General features: G+C 48.4%; 1 protein-coding gene across 6 annotated transcripts in view; it reads left to right on the top strand.

Annotated features, from left to right (window-relative positions):
* Positions 1-6,245: 6,245 nt before the first annotated feature.
* The window catches only part of THSD1 (thrombospondin type 1 domain containing 1), a 30,086-nt gene continuing 22,805 nt past the window's right edge, over positions 6,246-13,526 (top strand). For 2 of the 6 annotated variants that reach the window (XM_417078.7, XM_015275988.4), the window contains exons 1-2: positions 6,979-7,055; positions 12,734-12,880. In XM_417078.7, coding sequence (XP_417078.2) covers positions 12,823-12,880 — 58 coding nt within the window. In that variant the 5' untranslated portion in view covers positions 6,979-7,055; positions 12,734-12,822. Of the gene's footprint in view, positions 6,557-6,978; positions 7,126-10,722; positions 11,536-12,733; positions 12,881-13,526 lie in introns of those variants that run through there. The other 4 variants (XM_046900244.1, XM_040705558.2, XM_015275985.4 and 1 more) reach the window with 4 other exon arrangements.

Genomic DNA, 13,526 nt, shown 5'->3' on the forward strand with positions numbered 1-13,526 from the left:
GGTAGTTGTCCTGGCCAGCACTCTTGAGAGTCATTTTTCTATGTGGTTTAGAATTAAAGTATTAAGTATTAGAAAAGGAAAACTACAGGGGAGAGTGAAGAGCCCTCTGTTTCAGAACACCCCATTGCCTGCTGGTTAGCACATGCTATGAGAGGTAGACCTGAGAGAAGCCAACTTGCTTCTGTGTTCCTGTATCCCTCTATTCACGTGTGCAGAATAATCCCAGACGCTCCAAGGCAGGACTTGCTATTTAAGCCAAAAGTTTGCAGGAGGATACATGCTGTGTGAAAGTTCTCTTATTCCAGTGGCTGCTTTTGAGGTAAACAGAACGTTTGCAAAGGGCAACAAATGCAGCACCATTGCACAGGATAAACTTCTTGTTGGTATTGTGGCTATTTAATGACTCGCTACGTAGGTAGAATTCATTTCAAATGTTGTTTAAATGTAACTGTATGTCTATGAGAAACAGCTGTTCTTTCAGCCAGACTCAGCTGTAGTGTGTGTGGCATAATTCCCCCGAGTCTCACTTAAAATCCAATGGAGAGTTTGAGGTGTGTCCTCAAATTGCAAAGATGTTCTGGTTTGACCCACCCCTTCCGTGAGAACAGCAGCACTCCCACTGACTTCAAACCCAGCCTTTGCTGCCATGCTCAGATGTTGACAAGTTAACAGCTCTGAAAAGTGGTGCATGAGGCATGGCTGCGTTCTGACAGGAGGAAGGAAGAGCTCAAAAGACATTCTGGAATTGGACTGCGACGTGTTTTGGTGTCTTTAGTAGAAACACCAAACGAGCCGTAACTGCTGCAAAATGCCTACTTTTGATCTTTCTGCATCTCTATTGTTTTTGCTACAGTGAGAAGGCCTGAGATAAGGATAATTTTTTCCCCACTGGGACTCTATTTATAGGCTACAAGGCCAGAAGAGAATGTGGCCAGCCAGCCTGACCTCTCGGGTAGCAGATGCTGTAGGACTTCCCTTAGTTAACTGGTGTTTGAACTAGAGCTCCTCTTTTAGGAACAAGAGATCTCGATTTCTGGGAAATCCCACCACAACTCTTGGAACATTTTCCCAATGAACTACTACTACCTGCTGTAAAAAATGTGTTCAGTATACACGATCAGAGTTTGCTTAGCTTTATCTTCCAGCCACCGTACCTTATATGTAATAAATCTATTACGGGTGTGTTCCCTTCATGCCAGGAGTCCTGGAATCAAACTGTCTTAAATTAAATCATTTGGAGCCCTTCTACCCGCTGCATTTTCCTTTCTTCTGCTTCCCCCGAGGTTTTCTGTGATTATTAGATAACCACCTTCAGTTGTGAACAGCAGAACTCAAACAAGAGAAAGCTATTTGCAGAAGTACCGATTGCAGAGGCAATCAGTGTCTATCCCCATGGTTGCTCGTCCTTCATACTCCCAGTCACCTGTATGTCTGTGCTATGCAACGTGGGCTTGAGCCCATGTTCCTGCTCAGTTCTCTCCCCACCCATACAAATGCAAACATTATTCAGATTGCAGGCTTCTGCTGGACTGTCATCCCCATGGGTATCTTAAGAAGGAGGGAGAGTGGCGTTTGAGATGGGATGCAGAATTTTAAGGGAGCTACACTGAACCACGCACTGCTTGCTAAAGGTCAGCATATGCAGAGATCCTGACGGCTCACTGATAGATCACTCACTACCTAATTTAGAGAAGGGAAGGCTTCAGGGAGACCTCATTGCGGCCTTCCAATACTTGAAAGGAGTGTATAAACAGGAGGGGGAACAACTGTTTACATGGGTGGACAGTGATAGGTCAAGGGGGAATGGTTTTAAACTGAGACAGAGGAGGTTTAGGATACATATTAGGAGGAAGTTTTTCACCCAGAGGGTGGTGACGCACTGGAACAGGTTGCCCAAGGAGGCTGTGGATGCCCCATCCCTGAATGCATTCAGGGCCAGGCTGGATGTGGCTCTGGGCAGCCTGGTCTGCTGGTTGGTGACCCTGCACATAGCAGGGGGTTGAAACTCAATGATCATTGTGGTCATTTTCAACCCAGGCCATTCTATGATTCTATGATACCTGTCATCAGTATTACTCTCCCAATGCGCGTTATCTGAAAACTTGAGTAGAGACGGTGTTGTGTCCTCTTGTAGGTCTCTGGAAAAAGTCTGAAATTGCCAAAGCCCAATCCAAGCTTAGATTTTTAGGTAAATACGTCTTGTATGAAGATGATCCATTAAAATGACATTTTGAGACAAGTTAGTCAATATTTAATCCTTTTAATGCATGCTGAGCTAATTCTGCAGAAATTTCCTCCGTAGAAATGTCAAGCCAAACCTTCAATGAAAACGCAAGCATAATTACATCCCAATACTGCTACCTTTGTTCACCAAACACGTAGTTTTATATAAAATACTACCAATCTTTGTCAGCTGGCATTGGCAGTGGTACTCCCCTTTTTTCACTATCAGCTTTTCCATAGCTATGCCTGGACTCCGCATAAGGCTGGCAGGTTTGGTCAGCCCGGGCAGCTCTAATGTTGCAAATGCAAATCAATACAACCCCACACGTGAGAAGTCTTCCAGTGGACTGAAACTCCCCAGCTGACTGATTGGAAAACCAATGTCACCATTTGCTGGATGCAAGTTTCTCCAGACCCCATTTTAAACTGTTGTAACTTGAGCTGCTCTTATGTTAAGTTCTTGGACCTGCATTGGAATAGAAAGTATTTGGCTGCAGTGCTGGAATATGGCTCTATCATCTGTTCTCCCCTCAAAACAGAACAGTAATATTTACTAAACATCTGTATTCCTTCTGCCTTCCAATCCACAAGTCAAATGTTCACACAGTAGGATAGTTACCATTCTTTCCCTTGACACATATACTAAAATCAGAAAAACCTCTCTCAACATTGCTGACCGGGGTTGTCCTGTCCTTTGAAGTCCTTTATCAGCTTATCAGAGTTATCATTTCCAAAGGGATACACTTCAGCTTCTCACTGCTTCCTGCCTTCTGATGCTTCCCCCTAAACCATCAAATATTGACATTACAGCTTCGGACCTCCTTTGCTCATGTCAGGTTACTTGCTTGTACCTAAGCCAGCACTACTTTGGGGTTTTACAGTTAGCTCTTCTTTGTCGGTGCGGATGAGGGCAGATTTGTCTTGCTTACGTGGTTCACTTCCTCAGTTAGGATATTATTAGAGCTTGAGGTCATTTAATATCCACAACAGGAGACTTTCAGTCCATTTGCTCAGACAGAAGTCACACACACCATGTCGCATCACTGCCCTGCACATAGTGAGAAGTAATGTGGTAGCCAGCCATGCTGCTCTCCACTCAGCCGGTCTGCAGCCCATATGTGCTAATACATGATCCTGCTTTTATGCCAAGAGAAAAAGTATGTTTTCTCCTCAGCTGAACTGAGGGAAAGCCACAAGCAGCTCAGCAGCCTGGGCCTGCGGAAACCACCAGCACAACCAAGCTGCTGGTGCTGCCCATCATCTAACACCTATAATGCAGTTCAGGCAGTACCAGGTGGATCTGTTTCAGCTGACATGCCCGATCTGGCCCAACCCCTGTGCCATTCTCCATGCCTGCATCCAGTGCCTCCTGCATGGGCAGCAGAGCTCAGCCCACGGATGGGATCTGCCCTGGCACCCAGCAGGACGGCTGCCCGCAGCCTCCACCACTGCCTGCAGTTACACGTGCATGCAAACATTTGTTTTACAGCTGGAACACGGGGGATCCTGTTTATACAGGCCAGGATCCTGCACCAGGATCCATTCCTCTGCCTGCCCTTCCTGTGAGGACTATCCCAAACACTGGGGCCAGGCAGACCCCACCAGCTCAGTGCTCAGGTGTCATCACTTGGCCCCCCCCAATTGCTTATTATGCCAGCTGCCAGCACTAGATAAGCAATTAAAGGTCACTTTCTCTTTGTATTCTTTGGTGTCTACGTTAATTTTGTTCCCAGCATTACAGTTCTGGGCTGAATGAGTGCTCATTTGTTCCCTGTTTCTCCTGTCCCTTCTGTTAGCAGTTTCTCACTCTCCAAGGAAACCAAGCTGAGTGGCAAGGAAGGAGGCATTTCTACCTGCTGCCAACCAGACGTGTTGTAATGAAAAATGTGACCTTGATGAAATTTGGATGGCACGTTAACAAAGACAGCTCTCAGTCCCTAGCATCACAGCAGGTGCGCTAAGTGCAAACATAATCCTGTATGCTTCAAAAGGCTTAATAAAGCAGCCTGTGTATTTATCCTGCGCTCATCCTTCTGCTCTCTGGCTTCGTTACAACTTCTATCGTGTAATCATACTGACGGCCTGTGTTTTTTAATCATTATTTTTTGGACTGCGATCCCTTTTGGAAATGCTGACGCAAAGGGGAGATGGGTCTGAAGCAGCCATGAAGTATCTAAAGGGGGCTTTAAGAAACAAGGGGACACTCCTTAACAGGGTCTGTTGTGATGGGACATGGCGAAATGGTATCACAGTAAAAGAGGGGAGATTTAGATCAGATGTAAGGAAGGAGTTTTTTACAATCAGGGTGGTGAGGCAATGGCACAGGTTGCCTAGGGCGGTGGTGGATGCCCCATCCCTGCAAACACCCAAGGTCAGGCTGGACGGGGCTCTGAGCACCCGATGGAACTGTAGGTGTCCCTATTCACTGCAGAGGAGTTGGGCCAGACGGCTTTTAAGGGTCCCTTCCAACCCAAACCATTCTGTGATTCTATGAACACACCTGAGCTGCAGGCTTGATTTTGTTTCTGGCTTTACAATCCGAGCATAATCTCAGTTAACTCTGGCATTAAGATGAAGACAAAGCTTTATTCATCAAGAGTGAGAAACAGAAAGACCAAAGATCACAAATAACTTGTAAAATACTTTAAAGCCATTGGATCACAGGCTGTATAGTAAGTGCAAAATACTGAGGTATGAGGAAAGCATATCACCACATGTTTCAGGCTCTTTCCTGTTTCATGAATGTATTTACTCCTCTGCATTACAACAGAGTTTTAATCTTTTTTAAATTGTGTTTCTAGAGGAAAAAATGCTGGCAAAACACTCACCAATGTAAGTTTTTCAGTAGGCAGTGAGTGAGACTCGAGTTTCAGTCCTGGGCATTCAGTAGAACTTTCAGAGCATTGCAAACATGCTTCCCCATCACCAACAATCTCTTTATAGTATTATTTTAGTAACAAACATGATTTATTAACTATTTCCTTCAAACCAAACCCAGAACCATGGCGCATCCACTTGTTAGCTGGCACCCGAAATGATCAGCACACAGTGAGCTTCTGGCATGACCACCTGAGCACAGGTTCCTCCATAGTGGTGCTGCTTGGAGCCAAACTCCCGTGGCCAGGCTACTTGCACACACTAGGAGCTGCTCAGCATTCAAAGCAGGGGCTGAGTGATCTCATAGAATCTTAGAATCATTAAGGTTGGAATGACCACTAAGTTCATCCAGTCCAACTGCCAACCCTCCCCACCATGCATGCTCACCACATCCCTCAGTGCCACATCTACACGGCTCTTGAACACCCCCAGGGATGGTGACTCCACCACTTCCCTGTGCAGCCTCTGCCACTGCCTACTGGTCTTTGTGAGAGAAAAAATAAAAATAAAATCCTAATATCCAACCTGAACTTCTCCTGATGCAACTTAAGGCCATTACCTCCTGCCCCACATCGTCACAGGACACCTATGAGGGCAGTGAGGCCCTGGCACAGCTGCCCAGAGAAGCTGTGGGTGCCCCACCCCTGAAGGCACTCAAGGCCAGGTTGGATGGGGCCCTGGGCAGCCTGAGCTGCTGGGTGGCAATGCCCATGGCAGGGTATGTGGATGGATTTTAAGGTCCCTTCCAACCCAAGCCATCCATGACACAGCACAGATTGCACAGCCACATCTTCCGTGGTGTCCTGATGGTGGCAAGCTGTGATCATTCTTAGACACATGCATACTCCTTCTCCTCTGCAACAAAATGTTACAGACACCAAAAACACCAAATTAAAAACTGAGATTAAATATACATATGTATATATATTAGCGATTTGGATTATTCAAATAAGAATGTTTAAAAACAGCCCGAACGTCCTTTAAGACACATGAGGAATTTACCGTTCCCAGAACATAGGCCCAAGCTCCTCAGCAGGCATTTACCTTGCTTCCCTGAACCTTCCCAGCAGCACTCCAGATGGCACTCTGCCTTTGGAGCTTTAACACATGGCCGGTGTATGGGAGAGTAACCCAGCACGTGTGGATCCAAACAGGCCCACAGTGGGAAGGGCGGTGGTATGGGCTGCAGGCTGCTGCTTGGCCTCGGCGTGCCAACGGGGCACAGGCTTATTTTCATGGTCACACAGACAATAACTGGGAACAGTGTTTTGAATTTTGGATTTAAAAAAAAAAATAACTGAGAATTGCTTTTTCTTGGTCTTCCGTAGGCCTACGGAAGGCAGGGAGATTCTGTACATGGCGGCAGTTAGCACAAAGGCCTCTTCAGACCCTTCTGTTCTTCTCTGCCAGAGTGGGGATATATTTGAAGCACAGACTGCACGTCTGGGAAACACAGGTAACAGTGGTTTGGGATAAGCCAATTGCTGTTGTGGATTTCTCTTTTAAGAAGCCTCTCCACAAGAAGACAGTTTGATCCTGTATCAGCGCGTCCTGCCCAACAGTCCCCGAGTGTTACTCATGGCGAGGAACACCCACGCGCACGCCAAGTTCGGCTGTGAACGGGCACTGGAGGGCTGAGAACGCTGAAGCCTGGGCCGCCGCGGGCCGACTGGGAGCTGTCACGGGGCCGCCGGTGCCTCCGTCCCAGGGGCCGGGCCGTGTCATCCCGGCGGTCGGACGGCTCCGGCCGTGGGCGCAGGGCGGGGGCGCCGCCACACCCCGGCGGCGGGCGGGCCAGGGCGGCGCGGCCCCGGCGGGCGCGGGGCGGGCGGTGCGGCTCTTCGCCTCGCCTCGCCTCACGTCTCTTCGCTTCGCCTCGCCGCCAGGGGCGCGGGCTCCCCTCGCGCGGCGCCCGCTGACAGCCGCCCCGCCATTTACCCCGGCCCCCGCCTGAGGTGAGCGAGCGCGCGGCGCCGCGGCAGGCAGCCCTCCGTCCCCGCGAAGCTCGGGGGTCCCGCGGCCGCGGTAGGGGTTGAGCGCGGGGCCGGAGGGAGGCGGCGCGGGGCGGGCTGTGCTGGGGCGCGGGACCGCGTTGCGTGTGAGGAGGCGCGGAGTAACTTCGGGCTCCGGGCTGCAGCCCGCTGCCCCGAAGCGCGGACAGGAGGAGCCGCGCTGCGTCCCGGAGTGCGCGGCATTGCTGCCCGCTGGCCGTCGTACAGCGGGCGCAGCTCGGGGTGCAGTCGCCGGGGAGCGCAGCGGGCGGCTTTCTCCTGTCCGTATTGGCAGTTGGTGGCATTTCGGAGCTAATTCCTAATTGTTTCAGCTGCGTGATTCGTGTGCCCTGTCAGCGCGGTCCGTGAGGTAAACTTCGTAAGCGGGGGATCCCAGAAACAATGGGCGATACGGAGAATAACAACAAAATCTGAAGGAGAACAGAGGAGCGATGGCCGCGTCCATCTCTTATGCCACCAGGGTCAATCCAATGCGTTTAATTCCGCACGGTCGTAATTTATTATTTCTTGGACGTTTTCCCGACCCTCCTTATGCTTAATAAACTTACTGTCACTATACATTTTCCACAGCAAATCTCATCCGTATATTCACTCTGCTGTAGGATGGGGAGTGCTGGCAGCTCTCGTATTGCTGAGCCCGTACCGATAAGAGCTGAGAAATCCCAGCATTTTGCAGTATCAGCCCCAAATACTGGCGGCAATATGCTTTACCAGCGAATTATTATTAATTTTTAACTGTCATTTTCAGCCTGGTGAATTTAGACGCCTGATTTCAATACAGCCATTATCCGATGACGACGTCAAATTGTCTGATGTGTAAATAAGAAGGAGCGATGCCTTTGAGGCTGGCAGCCCTGGCCCCCTGCTGCGGCACACGGCTGTGTGTGCATCTCCCTGAGCACAGCTCCAGCCTCAGAGCGCTGCTCCCAGCCAGGGCCCTGTGTGTGGTCAGCAGCAGTGGGGTGTATGGTCAGCAGCAGTGGGCTGTCAGTGAGGTGATGCGCACCTGAGGTGCTCCCGCATTCATGGCAGGGAGGAGGGTTTTGCGAGAAGTTTTGAAGTGGTGACACCTCAATGGCTGCCTAATCCCACGGCGCAATAGAGAAAATACTTAATCTCTTCCCCGACAGACAGATGAAATATCTCACATTTGCAGAGACGTGGCAGACGGACGCTTCTTTTTCGTGCTGCTTGGCTGCTTCCTCAAGTGAAAAGTAGGAAGGGCTCGGTGACTTAGGCTGGAGCAGCTCTGAGCACCTGATGGAGCTGTAGGTGTCCCTGTTTGTTTTAAGGGAGTTGGACCAGATGGCCTTTAAGGGTCTCTTCCAACTCAGACGATTCTGCAGTTCTGATTCTATGACTTCCAGGGTCTGCCTCGCTGGGCTGCTTCACCGTCAGCCACCCTCATGCATAACACAACTGTGCAAATAGGACTGCAACACGTTTACTAATAGACAGCAGTTAAGGAGACTTGTTTTTCATCTGGGACTTTGTTTTCCCTCTTACATTCTGGCAACGTTTTGCTCATTTTGAGTTTCGGTAGGTAACTTTATTTCCTTGACAGCTCCTGGCTGGGTCCCTCGAGGTGACTGGGACATGGCATCTGAGCTGCTATGGGATGAGGTGGGCGAGGACAGGCCTCCCTGCTCCTGCAGGAGGGTGGAGTGAGGGCAGGGGCTGCTCTCCCAGGGATCTGCGACGAGAGTACCCATGGTCAGGGAGAATACAGGCTCTGTCTGATGCACATGTCATCGCAAAGCCTGGGGCTTGTTTGTGGGGTGGGTGATTGATTCCCGATGACCCCTTCTTAACTGCAGCACTGACTTGTCTCTTATCTGCCCTATGAAGGGGGGAATAGTTGCTGGGGAAATGTTGGTGAAGCTGTACACTTGTTAGCTGTGCACACTAGCAGTGATAGCTCCATCCAGCCTGCCTAACGACCAGTCTGTTCTGTGGCCTTTGGTACTCGTGGAAAATGCACTGGAGGTCATAAATCCAGTAGGTTTTGTTGTTGTTGTTGTAAAAGCTGCATGCCATCCAAAGTGATCATAAAATAGTGTGACTTTGGTTCTTGCACAGTTCCTGACACTGCGGTGCCCGCGTGCCTCACAGCTGGCAGTGGATTTGTTCTCCTAACACCTCTGGCAGGCAGCAGAGTACAGCTTCCAGCAAGGGGCTGTGCCAGAGGAAAGCTAAGTGATGAGACTAAGACCACATGGAACAGAACAGAATGGAACAGAACAAAGTAGGCTAGGCTAGGCTAGGCTAGTGTAGAGTAGAGTAGAGTAGAGTAGAATCATGGAATCATTTGAATTGGAGGGGACCCTTAAAGGTCATTTAGTCCAGCTTCCCAGCAAGGAACAGGGACATCTAAAGGGCATTTATGGCAGAGGAAGGACTCAACATTTTCCTGTCATTTGTGCTCCACACAGACCTCTTGGTCTTCATCTCCAAGGCCTTTATGGCTTATGCCCTCCTTATCTGCCATTTCCAATTCCTTTTGGAGAGGAAGTCTTCTATTTCCAGTCGGCCCCTTACACCGTCTCTCGGAGCAGAAAGCATCTTTTTGTGCTGCTGTGCCTCTGCTGCATCTCACACAATGGAGCCTCAGTCCCTGCTTGTCCACCGGAGTAATAAATTAAAGAAGCCAATTATTCAAAGTCTGATAGTCTTCTCTGTTCCATCATTTTTCATCTCATCGAGCTGATGAACTTGAGGTAAAAAGATCTGCAGAGAGAAGAAACAATTTAAGATATACTGTCTGTCTTGTAAAGCAAGATTTTATGTGAGTATAAGGAAGGGAGCAATAGCAGAGCAGGGGGCAGGGGGCAGGGATGTGGGGCATTTTTAAGCATAGGAGAAAAGAGAAGAGTTGTAGGGAGAAGATGGCTGAGGGAAGGCTGAAGGGGAGAAACGTGAGCCAAGCACAGAGGTCAGTGCCCTGTGTGCACAAAACCGAGATGGGAAGGGTGAAAAAGTCTGAGAGGAGCAAACATATGGGGAAAAAAAAGTGAAGGGAGAGAGGGAATGCAGTGATAGGAATGGGTGGGCAGGCAGCTTTGTGTTGGATCAGGGCTCCAGGGCCTTGCGGGGGCTGCAGGGCTGCACAGGGCCCAGCCCCAGCATAGGCTTCCCCAGGCACCTGGGTGAAGGCCCTGGCAGTCAGTCTTGGTGCTGGTTCAGACGCTCGTCTGAGCTTGGGTGTTGCCTGTGCACCCTGCCAGAGCCTTTTCCTAAGCAAACTGAGATAACGCAGATGAAGGGGTAAAAGGGAAGAGGGCTTGTGGTCTGCTTAACGGAACGCCCAGAGGTGCTGGGCTGCGTCCACAGACGTGGTCAGCAAGAGCTTCCACCCTGCACGGTTTCTGGTATAAACACAGCACAGGGGAATGGGAGGAGAGGAGAGGATTAATGCTGCGATTTGCTAACGTGGTGCATCTGACGGAGGCAGGAAGAGGAGCAGAAGTCAGGTCTCCTGTGTCTCCCTCCAGTGCCCCATCTAATGAACCACGCTGCTCTTCCATCTGTCAGCCTGACATGTGTGAATTAAAATGTATGGCCGCTGTCTCAGGAGAATTCTCCCGCTCAGCCTTCTTTCTTTCTTCCCCAGGATGTGTTCTTTCTTCTGCCGCTTTGTTTCTTCCTGCAGCGTGTCACTTGTGAGGCTGCAATTAGGATTATTTGGATTTCACCTGCCGGTGCGTCATGGTCTAAAAACGGTATTTGTGAAACACATTTGAGAAATGCATAGCAGGGAAAGCTGGAGATGGAAAGGACCCGTGGAAGCTTTCAGCACGGCGGTGATTGTTGCCCACGGAGCATCTTTCTTCCCTCTTCAGTTCAGTGAAATTTCAAGCAGTGCTGCTTAATTTCTGCTGTTTTCCTTAAGCGGTTGTGCCGTGGCTCTGCCAGCAGCCTGCCCCTGTCTGGAGGCAGGAGGTTTGTCTTCTGGTAATTTACAGCGTATCAGATGTGGGTGTTTGGGGTATCGCTGCTGCTATCTAATTCTGGAGCCTTGTCAGGCCTGTGGGCAGGTGATGATATTCCCCGTCAGATGGGTGCAGCTATTGCTGCAACGGGCTGAGCAAGCCACACAAATTATTCTCTCCAGCCACTTGAATTATGTGCATAAGAGAACTCGGAGAGCAAATTGGCATAGAGAAGACAGGAAGAGGAACTAAAACAATTTTAAAAGCTTTCAGAGAACACTTCGGCTGTGTCGTAGGTCAGCAGCTCTAGCAGTGTTATTGTTGAAATGCCTCATTATTTTTATGATTCCTGAAGATGCACCTCATCTTTGTCATAGCCGGGCACTGTGTTTCATCTCTGCGTTCCACCATGCCTGCTGCCATGCCAGTTTTCTCTCATAAAATTAGGATGTAAACTGCACTGAACAAGAACTTTCCTGCTTGTCTGAACGACGGTGAGCGCAGCGAGTCTGACTTTCTGACACTCCTTTGCAATACAAAAGAGAGCAATTCTCATATTTTGAGAATCTTTGAGCTAGATTTTCTCTTTGTAGGTTCTCTCTGACTTCTGTTTCTGTAGCATGCAGTTGGTTTTGTGGCAGTCCTTCTCTTCCAACCTGTTTTATATGATTGCTATGAGACTCGTGATGACTGCTTGAAAGCTCACTGAAGTGAGATCCTGAAACTTTCCAGGAGGGTCTCTATTTTTGTTTCATAGACAATACTGCAGGGATTGTAAACTTAAAAAAACTGTGGAGAAGAAATTGTAAGTTGGCACTTGGGATCACACAGCTGATCGATCTGAAAGGCATAAAAAGCAGTTATGGGTCTTTTATAGAGCCAGGGAGATAACTTAATGTATTTTATAGAGCCAGGGATATAACTTAATGTATTATATAGAGCCAGTGAGATAACAGTAGATTACTGGACCTGAAAACAGTTTGAATTATGTAGCAGCAATAAACCTCTAGTATCTGCACGTGCTGAGGTGAGTTACATTTTGTACAAAATACTTCCTGTTTTGCAGTCATGAATCATAGAATGGCCTGGGTTGAAAACGACCACAATGATCATCGAGTTTCAACCCCCCTGCTGTGTGCAGGGTCGCCAACCACCAGACCAGGCTGCCCAGAGCCACATCCAGCCTGGCCTTGATTGTGTCCAGGAATGGGGCATCCACAGCCTCCTTGGGCAACCTGTTCCAGAGTGTCACCACCCTCTGGGTGAAAAACTTTCTCCTAATATCTAGCCTAAACCTCCTCTGTCTCAGTTTAAAACCATTCCCCCTTGTCCTATCACTGTCCACCCATGTAAACAGTCGTTCCCCCTCCTGTTTATATGCTCCCTTCAAATATTGGAAGGAGTCTTGATCTTAATACAAGACATGCAAAATAGCAGTTTCTGCAGTACAAAGGTAAATTCCTGTGGCCTATCTTTGTAGTTCTGGCTCAAGGGCTGACATCTCTGGAGGGAAAATTTATTCTGCAATGAGACATAGTTGCGCTTATCCGGACCCATTGATCCAATATTAATAATGGTTGGATGAATGGGAGAAAAGTGTTAATTATTGTTTTTTTTCTTACCAGTCGTAGTGTCTACCTCCTTGTATTTTATGAAACAAAGCTAACGCAGCTGTAATTTTTTAACTTTCAGGTGTTCTTGAAGAAAGTGCCAGCACTTTGGAACTTTGGAGCTGGAGAAGGACATGAGGAGTAAAAGGACCTGGGATCTCACTGGTCAGAATGAAACAGATGTTGAAAGATTTTTCAAATCTATTGTTAGTAGTGCTCTGTGACTACGGTGAGTATTAGAGCTTACAAGGGAGAACTGTGAGTTGCATATTCATAAAGTGGTTTCGGATAGTGCTGTTTTCATTTTGTCTGCTGAAATAAAATAATGAAAAGTCACTGCTCACACAAGCCACCATGCCCAGGATGAAGTCGAGGTCTTATGTAATATGTAGGTGGAAGAGACAGCTTTCATGAGCTGCCCCTTTTGGTCAAAGTGGCAGGAACCTTTCCTGCTGTGAATTTGCTCAGAGAAGTAAGCAAGATAAATGAGCAGGTTTCTGTGGGCCTCATCGAGGGACTAACTGTGTTAGAAGCAGTAGCAGGAGCTCTGCTCTCCTCTGACACTTGTATTTGGTAACATTTAATGCACGTTAGAAGATAGATCAGTTTTAAGTGTCTGTACCAGGGCGAGAGGAACCACAGCATACAACTGCCCATTTCTATGAAAGTAATTTATAGTGGCTGGATGAAATGTGACCATCTACAGTACAGGCCTCTTCCTGTGATTGAGTGAGACCCCATCTGATGGACTTAAGCTGCCAGTTCAGAGAAAACATGAGGATAGCAGGGGTATTGCCTCCTCTGACTGTGTAAGAATCCAAAGGATGGGTTTCGTATTCATTCCATATTAGTCATGTAAAATTAGTCTGAGGCAA

Source organism: Gallus gallus, chromosome 1 (genome assembly GCF_016699485.2).
Source record: "Gallus gallus isolate bGalGal1 chromosome 1, bGalGal1.mat.broiler.GRCg7b, whole genome shotgun sequence".
Classification (NCBI taxonomy): Eukaryota; Metazoa; Chordata; class Aves; order Galliformes; family Phasianidae; genus Gallus; species Gallus gallus.